The sequence below is a fragment of the Ahaetulla prasina genome, chromosome 3 (genome assembly GCF_028640845.1).
Source record: "Ahaetulla prasina isolate Xishuangbanna chromosome 3, ASM2864084v1, whole genome shotgun sequence".
NCBI classification, from domain to species: domain Eukaryota; kingdom Metazoa; phylum Chordata; class Lepidosauria; order Squamata; family Colubridae; genus Ahaetulla; species Ahaetulla prasina.
The window spans coordinates 220,689,942-220,702,653 of record NC_080541.1 but is presented as its reverse complement, the minus strand read 5'-3'; the positions used below and the strand labels follow the sequence as shown (position 1 = coordinate 220,702,653).

Below are 12,712 nucleotides of genomic sequence, written 5' to 3'. Positions count from 1 at the left end.
AAGCGCAACCGGACAGACCCGATCCTCGCTTGCCTGCGCGGCCCGACGGCGCAAAAAAAAACAAAAACCCAAAAAGCAAAACATCCTTCCCAAGAGTAAGAGCGCAAGGCTGGTACCCAAAAGAGCTCCCCGACGTTCCCAGCGACTTCTCCTTGGGTTCGGGAAACGGCGCGCCCGGGCTCCCCATCTCCCGGCGTTGGCGCGACGGCTAGCCGGATCCTCGCAGAGGGAAGATCGCTGGGGAGAAAAGACGCGCTCCCAGCCGCTGCGCCCTTCTGGAGAAGCGCGGGGCTCCGGCTGTCCTAGCCCGGCCGGGCCATCGGGGGCAGCGATGGCCGAGCTCAAAGCGCTGGGCGGCGAGTCCTATCTGGCCCTGGCGCAGAGCTACACCCAGACGGCTTTCGCCTACGGCGCCGTGCGGGGCGCGGGCGAAGCGGGACGCGGTTACCCCGGGGGCGCGGGCGGGCTGGCGTTCCCGGCGGCGCAGCTGGGCAAAGCGGCGGAGAGCAGCGGCGAGCAGAGCGGCGACGACGAGGAGGCTTTCGAGGGCTCCAAGGCGGGCAGCCCGACCTTCGAGCGCGGCGGCGGCGGCGGCGAGGCCAAGCTGAAGGCGGGCGGCGGTGGAGGAGGAGGCGGCGGCGGCGGCGGCGGCGGGGGCGCCCTCGGGTCCAAGAAGCCCAAGGAGCAGCGCTCGCTGCGGCTCAGCATCAACGCCCGCGAGCGGAGGCGGATGCACGACCTGAACGATGCGCTGGACGGCTTGCGCTCCGTCATCCCTTACGCGCACAGCCCGTCGGTGCGCAAACTCTCCAAGATCGCCACGTTGCTCCTGGCCAAGAACTACATCCTGATGCAGGCTCAGGCTCTGGAGGAGATGCGGCGTTTGGTGGCCTACCTCAACCAGGGCCAGACTCTCGGAGCCTCCATCCCGCCCGGCTTGGCCCCCTTCGGACAATCGGCCGCCGTCTATCCTTTCACGGGTGCCGCCTTGCCCAACTGCCCCGACAAATGTACTGCCTTCGCCGGAGCCGCTTCGGGGCTTTGCAAACATTGCAGCGAAAAACCTTAAATGGGACCTTTTGCTTGGACGCTTCTGCAAAAAAAAAAAAAACAAAAAAAAAACCCACGGCCTGGCCCTTCCCTTCTTCTCACCCAGACCTCCCTAGATATTCTCCTTCGTTTTCAGTCCCAAATGGCCTTTTCCGCTTTGCTTGCCGGCTCTTGCCTTCCTTTCCCTTCTCTGCAGGTTTAACCCGGATTCCTTCCTTCCCATCTACTACTTCGCTCTGTTTTCTGCAACCCCTTTCTCGGATTTTTTCATTTAAGACTCTCCCCCCTTTCCCCCCCCCCCCGCGATTTTGTCCTGAATTAATTTTCGTGCATCACTTAAAAAAGAAAAGAAAACTTGTCTACAGTATGAGGGTTACAAACCCGATGGTGAAATCTTTTTTTCTCTCTAGAAAGAATAACTTGAGTAGGGGGAAAAATTAAAAAAAAATTGGGAAAAGAAATTGCGCCAGATTCCTTTTGGGAATAAATCGTCTGGAGGACAAACCTATGCAATTGTTTAATGAATGCGAAGTTACTTTTAAAACAATATTAAGCAGTCTCTGCCCCCCCCCCCCGCCACACACACACACCCAATTTGTAGTTAAATGTGTTCAAAATGCTCCATTTTATAATTTTCATTTGGGGTCCTCGTTGTGAATACAAGGTTGCTTCATAATGGATTGATCAGTTGATTAGATATATTCATATCTTAAAACTTTGGACTCATTCTTTGTCTTAACTATAATCTTTTTAAGTGTGAGCTGCTTCTCTTTTTGATGCTCTCCCCCGCCCCGCCTCACTTTGCTTCTCCAATATGGTTGAACCATTTTCTATCTTGGTAACCTGGGACGTTAAAATTCTCTGAGCTGATTTATTTGTATTTATATTAAATAAAAAAAGCACATCAATTAACTCAGGTGGCTCTGTCCTGAATCTCTCGGAATGTCAGTTTGCTAAATGAATCAATTCTGTAAACCGGGGATCCTTTTTTAGAGGAGTGACAGTACACATTCGGAATAATACCAGATATATATGATGGCTAATCCAGCAAATTGAAACGCTTTAAAATCCTATTGGCTTCAGCTGGCTAATATAGAAACAACTATAATTGGTGCTGTTGTTGTTTTTTAGCTAAAAGCAATGAAAGTTTATCAAGCTATGGAATCTTCTTTCCAATTAATCGACTCCTTAGAATGAGATGTGTAAGGGTGTAATTTGATTTTCGAATGAGATGTGAAAGGGTTTAATTGCACCCACATAAAATTAGTAGTAAGTTTTGCAGATTTTGGTGATGTTGTATTGGGAGAAAATGAGGTTTGGCTTAGAGAAAGAATTCGGAGTCTGCGGTTGATATTTTAATGTCTTTCTAACCATTTCCCTCCAACTATAACTAGTGACACTATAAAAAGAGTTTAATTTCACAAAGGAATCAGCACTACGGCCTTGTTCAATTCCACGGAGATTATGTAGGTTTAACTGTGGGAGGTCTAAATCAGTTTAGGGATATACTTTATTATTGTCTTTAACATGAAATCCTTGAATATGTAGAAACAGACACTAGAGGCAATGCACATTGTAGATCTCTACAAAGTAATTAGATATAGGATATTAGATAGTGGTTTGTGGCTGTGCAGGAAAATATTTAAATAAAAGATAATTGCATTGTTTCAGGTGGAGTGACCTGGAATAGATCTGTATATAATATCTCTATCTATCTATCTATCTATCTATCTATCTATCTATCTATCTATCTATCTATCTATCTATCTATCTATCATCTATCTATCCAATTTGTTTGTCTGTCTGTCTACATATCTATCTATCTATCTATCTATCTATCTATCTATCTATCTATCTATCTATCTATCTATCTATCATCTATCTAATTTATCTGTCTGTCTACATATCTATCTATCTATCTATCTCTCTCTCTCTCTCTCTCTCTATCTATCATCTATCTATCTAATTTGTTTGTCTGTCTGTCTACATATCTATCTATCTATCTATCTATCTATCTATCTATCTATCTATATCTATTTATATCTCACGTTTATTCTTTTTACAAATAACTCAGTGGCAGACATATCAAACATACCTTCTTCTTCCTATTTTCCTACTTTCTCCTATTTTCCTTGTGTTTTTCCCCAAAAAAATTGATGTAAAAGAAGAGAAGTGAGGGGTGTTGTTGTTTTTTTCTCTTTTTCTAACTCGGTTGATCAGGACTGGCTCTTTCCTTGAAAGTCAGAATTCACATGGAAACATGGAATATTTAAACTACAAAAAAGTGCAAGTTGTAAGATATTCTATCATTGCAGAAGATAATCTGGAAATCTGGCACAAGATTAAAGCTTTTTCAACTCAGGTGTGCCTGTTAAGGTATCCTGAACAAGTTTGTATGTGTGAAGCCACATTTTTTATTTTTGTTTAGAAGTCTGCGGGGTATGGTTATTTCTGTTGTCTCCACATTTATGACTTTATAGTTTAGGATGCTTACTTGCATACAGTCTACCAGGTAAAAACATCATCCAGAGCCAAGTCCTGGATACCTGCTGAGGTTGATTGGTTTTCATTGCAGATCAAGCAATTCCACTCTTACCTGTTAGCTTATCCTGTTCACCAAATGGGACCAGCTCTTGAAATTGTAACCGGAAGCTGAAATCCAGCTGAAAATTGTGTCCCTTTGTTTGAAGTCATCGGTCTTAAGGATGCATGGGCATCCGATTGATTGATTGATTTTAATTGAGTGTAGCAGGAAGGCCTGGAATTCTGATAATTCAACAAAATAAACCTGGATCTAGCTGAACTGATCTGTGCGATAGATGCCTGGAAAATTTAACTTTGAAAAAGAAAAACACCTTCCTTTTAGTCATTCTGGTTAGATTCCAGTGTATTTCCTTTTGGTAGGTTTTTGTCAAATGAATGTACAGCTTTTTGGTTCTTCAGGTAGCAGTTGGACGTGGTGAGGGGGTGCTGGTGTCTCCAATAAAGAGGTAATCAAGATAGACTTGCATTAAAGTAGAAACTTGCCATTCATTGTTAGAGTAAAACGCAAATTAGCCCAGTGAATGCCTGCAGGCTTGTTCTGTCCAAGCTATTTATTTTACAGATGAGAGGGAGTGTAACTGTTTAAGGTTATTAAACTGATTTGCAGGACTGTCGCCAGCATTAAGACTAATGTGAGAAGGATTCAAACCTGCTTGTCTTTAGCGTTTTATTTTAATTCGCGTCCTTTCCCCATCTTTTTTTTTTCTCTTGCATGTTTGCAAACAGAAATATGTCATTAACTTTCAGCAAGAAAAAGACATATCAAATTAGCCGTTTCTCGTTTTTATTCAAATCACTTAATTTCGGTTTTTTTTTTAAAGCTATGTTACATTTAAAGCGACGTTTTATACCAACAGCTGTTTATTTAAATATTTGTTTTATACAGACAGGTCTTTCCTCACTCCAAAAATCGCACTGAAACAAAATAAACACCTGTTTGTATTTTTTTTTTTAAAAAAGAACCTAACAATAATAAAAAGCTCGCAATGTTTTTCAAGTATGCAGATTGACATAGCACAGGTAAAACATTTATATTTTAACAAAGGCTTCATTTAGATATCAATCATGAGATTCTAATAAACTTCTTTTTCTGCCTCAGACTTAGAATTTAGCCACAATTATTTCAAAGTGGAATCTTTTTTAACTATTCAGCCACTCACTAGTGAAAAAGCTGCTGAGTTAATTTCTTCTTCAGAGAAACAAGCTTTTGTTTTATTTTTTAATTGCAGACTTCTACTAATAACTCTTGAATTTATAATTGCTCTCTCCTTAGATCAGAAGGACTGCATTGTTCTACAATTGCCATTTAATGGGGGGGGGAAATCTCCCGTAGTATTAATGGAAGTCAGACTCCCTGCCTACACTGAGGTAAAGTGAAGGAGTTACCATTAATCTTATTGAATTTAGAAATTTTGATTAAATGGAATTGGAGAGGGGAGAGGGGAGGCTTTTGGGCGGGCTAAATGCAGCCTTGATTCTGAGGTTAAATCTATTCATTTATGGGTCAAACGGTGGAATGAAGGTTTGCTTGGAAGCATGTCTTAAATGGGGATGCATTTACAATAAATACAGGTAGATTTGTAGCAGAAATCTGCTTAGTGTTATGAGTATAGGAGCGCTTAGTATTTTCAGAAGCTGGAGCAAAGATTCTAACTTTGACTTGTCACCAATAAAGGAGAATATTTGTCGCTCAGGTTTGAAATGAGGGGATCCTCGGTGCTCTGTGAGGTAACATTGCTAGCCCTGATGATGTTACCTAGCTTGGATGATGAAACATCTGCCAGAAAACAACCAAACTTAAGAGACCACCAAGGACCTCTCATTCAGCTTGTTTAATTTGGCGAGCCAAAAAATAATTTTAAAAAATACAAGGGTAGTTCAACCAAATATGGAGACTTATGAAAGAGCTGTGTCAGAGGAAAGAGTGAGAGAAAGACCGTAATTGCTTCTGCCCATTCTCTCTGATCTGTTTCCCTCAGCCTTCGTCAAGGCTACAGAAACAAAAGACCATTCAGCGGCAGAAAAGTGATGGATGGTTGCAAATGAAAATTGTGGCGATTAGGGAAAGAAAATTAAGCCGTATCTCCTTTTTCTGCCGAAAGGACAGTCGCCCAGATTTGAGGAATGTACGTTTGCTGAGATTGTATATTTTTCTACCCCGAGGCTAAAAACCTCATCTTACTTGTCCGGTGAATTTTTGAATGGGATTTTTGGATTGCTACCTTTTAAGAATTGCCTGTCTATTTTTGCCCAAGTGAACATTCCATGTGAAGAATTTGGCTTTGGAATTAAACTTGTTGCATGTAAAGGAATACATCGCAATGCCTTTTAATGAAAATGTTGTTAATAGGGGTAATTGATAGAATGCGATCCTAAATCTCTTGAAGGTTAACATTCACCTGTAAATATATAAACTCCAAATATCATTTGGGCATGCCCTAAAAGTATATATACGTTTATTTAGTTCTTGAGCGGCCATGACGTAATTAGTTTTGGTGTGGCCGCAGTGTCTATTTTTATTGGCACCAGGCTAGAAAGCAAGAGATTGTGAGTTCAAGTCCCGCCTTAGGCATGAAAGTCGGCTAGGTGACTTTAGGCCAGTCACTCTTTCTCTCAGTCCGACCTCACAGGATTGTTGTTGTGGGGAAATTAGGAGGAGGAGGTTGTGTTGCATATGTTTGCCACCTTGTACTATTTGTATTAGTACCTTGAACTATTAGTATTAATAATATTAGCATTAATAATACTAATGGTACCTTAAACTATTAGTATTAATAACAGTATTATTACCATTAATAATACTAATGGTACCTTGAACTATTAGTATTAATAATAGTATTATTAGCATTAATAACACTAATGGTACTTGAACTATTAGTATTAATAATAGTATTATTAGCATTAATAACACTAATGGTACCTTGAACTATTAGTATTAATAATAGTATTATTAGTATTAACACTAATGATATCTTGAACTATTAGTATTAATAATAGTATTATTAGTATTAATAATAATAGTACCTTGAACTATTTGTACTAATTAATAATAATAATGGTGGAACTGGAATGTTAAGAGTGAGTTCAAGAGTCCATATTCTCTTTCTTTTTAGACATTCTCACTAAAGATACATACCATACTTTTCATTTAAATAGGGATTATGAACAAAAATGGATTAAATAAGCAGATAGTTTTTTTTTGTTTTTTAAAAAAATGAAGGATGATATAGAATGGACATCATTTCCACTTGAACATCTGTAGTATAAGTAGACATGGGTATGTTTGTGTGTGAGTGTTGGTGTGGGTATATAAATTTAGGGTTTTACGAATGTAACTTTTAAAAGAAATACTGTCAGGATCCAGAAAGCAAACCCAGCTGCTCTCTAAGATACAGAATGAATGTTGTTGGGTGGTTTGTTTGTTTTTGCATCTTGGCTGCTGTAATTTTTTTCCTATTACTGTCTGGAGATTTAAAAAAAGGTTTTACAAAATGAGTTTTGAATTCACAAGTGTTCACTGCAGTTGACAGAGAGAAGGCGAAAACTTCATTCTCGGATTGAGCCTACAATTCCCCAATGTCCTGCCTACATATAAACAGAAATTACAAATATATCGATCAAGTTGTTATAGGGGTTCCTAATTATAGTTTCTAGTCTTTCTCCTGTTTGAAGTGAAGGTTTTTCCCCCCTCTAATTCTGGAGGGTTTCTAACCTGATTTCAACATTTGAAAGAAAAAAGACAGCAAGCAGTTTGAAATAGATCGATCGGTTTATGCATAAAGTCTGTGCCCTTGTATGTTAATCTACCTAGATATATTTCTGTAAATGCAATATGAATGTTTGACAGAAATATATCTGTAGGTGTGGGTTAAATTTAGTCATTCTTTGGAAGTATAGAGTGGCATGCTTCCAATCTGCAGAAAGTTTCGATCATTATTCTTGATATTCTTTCAAATCAGGAATAACGCTGCATTTTACAATACTGTAGTAATTCGGATCACTCTGTTTTATCATTCATGTTTATTTCCATGTGCACTAAACCTTGATGTTGGGAGAAGAAAGAGTGAAAAATGACTGCAGAATTTCCATTCTGAAATGAATGCATGCCATCTGATTCATGTTCATTTTAGTGGAACTTAATGCTGGCTGAACATATTTAACCGGATGGAGTTTACTATTTAAAAGTGAAATGCGTGAAATATAATTGAAAGACAGGGAACAGACGATCTTTTTGAAATGATGACGTATAAAGTTTGGGTACTGTTTTCTTAGTTTGGCTTTTTTATTTTTTTAAAATAATCGAGAATGATGGACATTATTATTCAAGGGGGGGGGAAATCCATCAGGTTGCAATTTTCGTATTTCTGGCCTGACAGCCAGCAGCTTTTTAAAGGCAAATGAAAGAAAAGCCTGCAGTTATTTGCAATTAGCAAATCCATGAGTGGTTTTTAAAAATAAATAAGCAAGGGACAGGAATGGGGTTGAGAGAGAAAGTTTTGACTTTTTCTTTCTGCTAAGATAGTCAGGGAGGCAAATTGAGAGAAGATACATTTACACACTGGGCTTCAAAAGAGAAAATGTTGATATAATCCATGGGAAGATAGATCAGATCCAGTGACATGAAAGCTGAAGGAGAAAATGACCCAGGAAGGATAGGGAATCCTATAAAATAACATAGTAACACAGTTGGAAGGGACCTTGGAGGTCTTCTAACCCAGTTTTCTGCTCACACAAGACACCCTATACCATTTGAGACAAATGGTTGTCCAGTCTTTTGTTTAAAACCTCCAATGTTGGAGCATCTTCTGGAGGCAAGCTGTCTCGCATTGTTTTCTCTGTCAGGAAATTTCTCCTTAGTTCTAAGTTGCTTCTCTCATTGATTAGTTTCCATCCATTGCTTCTTGTCCTGCCTTCAGGTGTTTTGGAGAATAAGTTGACAACCTCCCCACTTCTTTGTGGCACCCCTCAAATATTGGAAGGCTGCTGTCATATGTTACCCCTAGTCCTTCTTTTCATTAAACTAGACATGACCAATTCTTGCAACCGTTCTTTGTACGTTTGAGCCTCCAGCCCCCTAATCATCTTTGCTGCTCTTCTCTGCACTTTTTCATCCCAAGGAGCAAGCATCTTTTAATTTCATGACCGTCAGCAGCAATCTTGGAGTCCAAGAAAATAAAATCTGTCACGGCTTCTATTTCTTCTCCTTCTATTTGCTAGGAAGTGATGGGACTGGATGACATGATCTTAGTGTCAGCATTCCAGAAAACCCCTCCTGCAGAAAAGACTCTGAAACCAACATCTTTCAAAGTTCTTTTGCTAGCATAGGTAAACTGGCACAGTTGGATGAGAACTGATGGGGGATGAGAAAACTGGGGATTCTGGTTTGTCCCTCAGTAATACAAACCCCAAAATCTCCACCCTCATGACCCCTCTGCGGGTCACATGCTCCAATCCTCAACTGTCCCATATCGAAACATCACTCCAGCCACTCCTTCTCCAGATGCCAACCCAGCCTGACCTGGACCGGCAGGAAAAATATGTTGTTTTGTCTAATCATCCCTTGCACTACCACCCTCCTCCCCTCCTTTCCACACGCTGTGGCAGCATGTGGAAGCCTTCGGCCTAGTATGGCTTCCAAAGCTGACACTTAGTTCTTTTAATGTTGAGTCTCTATCATAGCACCTGCCTATAGAATAGCCTGCTTATTCCCACAGTATTTAGTTGGTCTGCACCTGGCTGTTCTTTAACAAGGCTGTGAAGATCTGGCAACTTCAAGACCTGTGGACTTCAACTCCCAGAATTCCCCAGTCAGCCATGCTGGGGAATTCTGGGATTTGAAGTCCACAGGTATTAAAGATGGCAAGGTTGGACAAGCCTGTTTTAAAACATCACTAAGAAAGAGCAGATGGAGGTTTCAGCCTGAGATTTTTGTGGGAAAAGTGCAATCCATCCTTCAATTTTTCAGCCTGGGAAAATGAGGTTTAGCCAAACACCATATTAATGAATTCATTAATTAAACCCACATATTAATGAACTCACTCATAAATTGGAGTGAGAGTTTTATTCAGCCACTTTCCAAGATTCTCTACCTTAACTCCTCATTTATTCTCATTTAATGTGATTCAACTTCGTGTGATACTTGTTGTCTTGATCAGGCTTAGCTGTTAACAGGTTTTAGGATAGGTTGATTCTATAGTGTATTTTACATTGATATGTTTTTTACGTTGGGTGAACACAATCTATAGCAGGGGTAGTCAACCTTTTTATACCTACCGCCCACTTTTGTATCTCTGTTAGTAGTAAAATTTTCTAACTGCCCACCGGTTCCACAGTAATAGTGATTTATAAAGTGTATCATCGTCTGCGCATGCCTCTCGCGCATCGTGGATTGGGTTTGGGGAGAGGGCGCCGGCTACCAGCTCTGCTTGTCTCTTACAGCTGGGTGGTGTGGGGGGAGATGCGTGAGCTATTCTGGGACGAGGCTCTTCTGTTTGCGGTCGCACTATAGCGCCATTTAGTTTCACTTACATAACGTGAACTAAACTTATGCACAGGCGATACAAATAGTATATTTTCAGAAATTTAAATTGTCACGGGGAATTTTATGAAAACCTAATGAAAATGTTTTTAAATAATGCTATGAAAATTTTTTAAAAAGTCAATTAAATTAAAAAAAAGGAAAGTGCTTCAGTATCGGACAAAACCCCTACCGCCCACCATGAAAGCTGGAACGCCCACTAGTGGGCAGTAGGGATCAGGTTGACTACCACTGATCTATAGGAATTGGCTGTCTACCTAAAATCACATTCTCTTCAAAATATTCTTGGTCAAAAAAGTAATTTGGAAAGGGTTTTGTTTTTTTTAAACAATTGTTTTGTGGTCTATTGCGAAATTTGGGGAAGTGCAAAATAAATAAACATGCATGCACGCCTCAATCTGCACATGATTGATTGATTGATTGATTGATTTCAGCGAACAAGTTAGTGTTGATTTTTTGCTTTGGAGCTTTGCTTTGGTGGTGCTGTATAGAAAGGGTCCCCCTGTTCTCCAAAGCACCTGAAGACAGGACCAGAAGGAAGGAATGGAAACTAATAGAATAGAATAGAATAGAATTTTTTATTGGCCAAGTGTGATTGGACACACAAGGAATTTGTCTTGGTGCATATGCTCTCAGTGTACATAAAAGAAAAGATACGTTCATCAAGGTCCGTGGTGAGTCACAGAGAACAATTAGAAATAAAGAAACAATTAGAGATCAAGGAGAGATCCAATTTAGAAATAAGGAGAAACTTCTTGAGAGTGAGAACAGTGACTCAGGGGGACAACTTGCCTTCAGAAGTTGTGAATGCTCCAACACTGGAAGTTTATAAGAAGAGGTTGGACAACTATTGGTCAGAAATGGTATTAGGATCTCCTGCTTAAGTAGGAGGTTGGATTAGAAGACCTCCAAGGTCCCTTTCAACTTCCGTGTTTTGACTCTTTGCGACCACATGGATAGACTTTCTAACCTGGTTTTCAGGTCCTCCAATGGTGCTCCCATCACCACTGTAACTGCTGGCCATGCTCTTTGTTATTCCTTCCACCTTTCCCAACATCAAAAAGCCTTCTCCAGAGAGTTGGGTCTTTGCATAATATATCCAGAGTAGGATAACTTGAGCCTGGTCATTTGTGCCTCGAGTGAGAATTTTGGATTAATTTGTTTGATGGTCCTCTTGGCTTGTGTTTTTGTTTTGTTTTTTTGGCTGTCCACAGTATTCTCAGGAGTCTTCTCTGACATCAAAATTGAAAAGCGTCAGAAACTCTTCTTATTCTAGGAAATATTTGTATGAAATATTGCCAACCTACTGCACTGTCGCACTGGGGGGAAGGTTCAACATCTTTACATTTGGAATATAGAAAAGCAGTCTTTTTTTAATTGTGGAGCGATGGTTCGTGAAGAGGGCAGAGCTTGCAGAAATGGCTAAGTTGGTTTGATACAGGAGGGAACAATAATTACTTTTATAAAAGACAGAATAACAGAGTTGGAAGGGACCTTCGAGATCTTCTAGTGCAACCTTCTGCTCAAGTAGGAGACCTTATACCATCTCAGACAAGTAGCTTTCCAGGCTCTTCTTAAAAGCCTCCAGTGATGAAGCACCACAACTTCATCTGAAGGCAAGCTGTTCCACTGTTTAATTGTCCTCACTGTCATGAAGTTTCTTCTTAATTCCAGGTTGCTTCTCTCCTTGATTAGTTTGCATCCATTGCTTCATTGTCCTGCCTTCAGGTGCTTTGGAAAAATAGGTTTACCTCCTCTTCTCTGGAGACTCTTTATGGACTGTTTGCTGAAAATGGATAAAAATGACCAGGTGAATAAAGAAAAAGGGATGTGTTATGGGAAGGGACGCGATGGCTTAGTGGATAAGACGCTGAGCTTGTCGATCGAAAGGTTGGCAGTTCAGCGGTTCGAATCCCTAGTGCCATGTAATGGGGTGAGTTCCCGTTACTTGTCCCAGCTTCTGCCAACCTAGCAGTTCGAAAGCCCGTAAAAAATGCAAGTAGAAAAATAGGGACCAGTTTTGGTGGAAAGAGAACACGTTCTGTGTGCCTTTGGCATTTAGCCATGCCAGCCACATGACCACAGAGACATCTTCAGACTCTTCGGCTTTGAAACAGATGACCACCGCCCCCTAGAGTCGGGAACGACTAGCACGTATGTGCGAGGGGAACCTTTACCTTTACTATGAGAAGAAGAGAATTATGTTATGTAATTTGAGAGGGTGGAAATAGGATTTAATTATGTTTATAACCGATACAAATATTATTGGAAGTCACTTTAAGTATTTCTTTCTTTCTTTTTTTCTTCTGTATTCGTCATTCGCCTTTTCTTCCCTTTTTCTGTATTTTCCATTTTTCTTCTTACATTCTTTCGCCTTTACTGTTTCTTTTTTATTTTTCTGTAGCTCCCAACTTCGTAAAACCTCATTCTTCAATAAACATTACACCCACAAACACACACAAAGGACTGTGCATTTTTAAAAAGAGAAGACAAACATTGGAAATGGTATCATTTATGTTAGTGGCAACCCCAGTGGGGTATTCCCCCCCCCCTCCAAGCATATTATAAAGCAGAAAAGTT

At 40.3% G+C, this 12,712-nt stretch overlaps 1 protein-coding gene across 2 annotated transcripts; it reads left to right on the top strand.

Annotated features, from left to right (window-relative positions):
• Positions 1–328: 328 nt before the first annotated feature.
• BHLHE23 (basic helix-loop-helix family member e23) lies at positions 329–1,069 on the top strand. 2 transcript variants are annotated; one of them, XM_058178217.1, is made up of 2 exons: positions 329–548; positions 627–1,069. In XM_058178217.1, the coding sequence occupies exons 1-2, from the start codon at positions 332–334 to the stop codon at positions 1,067–1,069; spliced, it is 660 nt and encodes a 219-aa protein (XP_058034200.1). In that variant the 5' UTR covers positions 329–331. The 2 variants fall into 2 exon arrangements, with proteins under 2 accessions (XP_058034200.1, XP_058034199.1); XM_058178216.1 differs by having other exon boundaries at positions 332–1,069.
• The last annotated feature ends 11,643 nt before the right edge of the window (positions 1,070–12,712 follow it).

Bases quoted from the DNA above. Each gene is read 5' to 3' on its own strand.
- BHLHE23 (XM_058178216.1), top strand. From the start codon at position 332: ATGGCCGAGCTCAAAGCGCTGGGCGGCGAGTCCTATCTGGCCCTGGCG.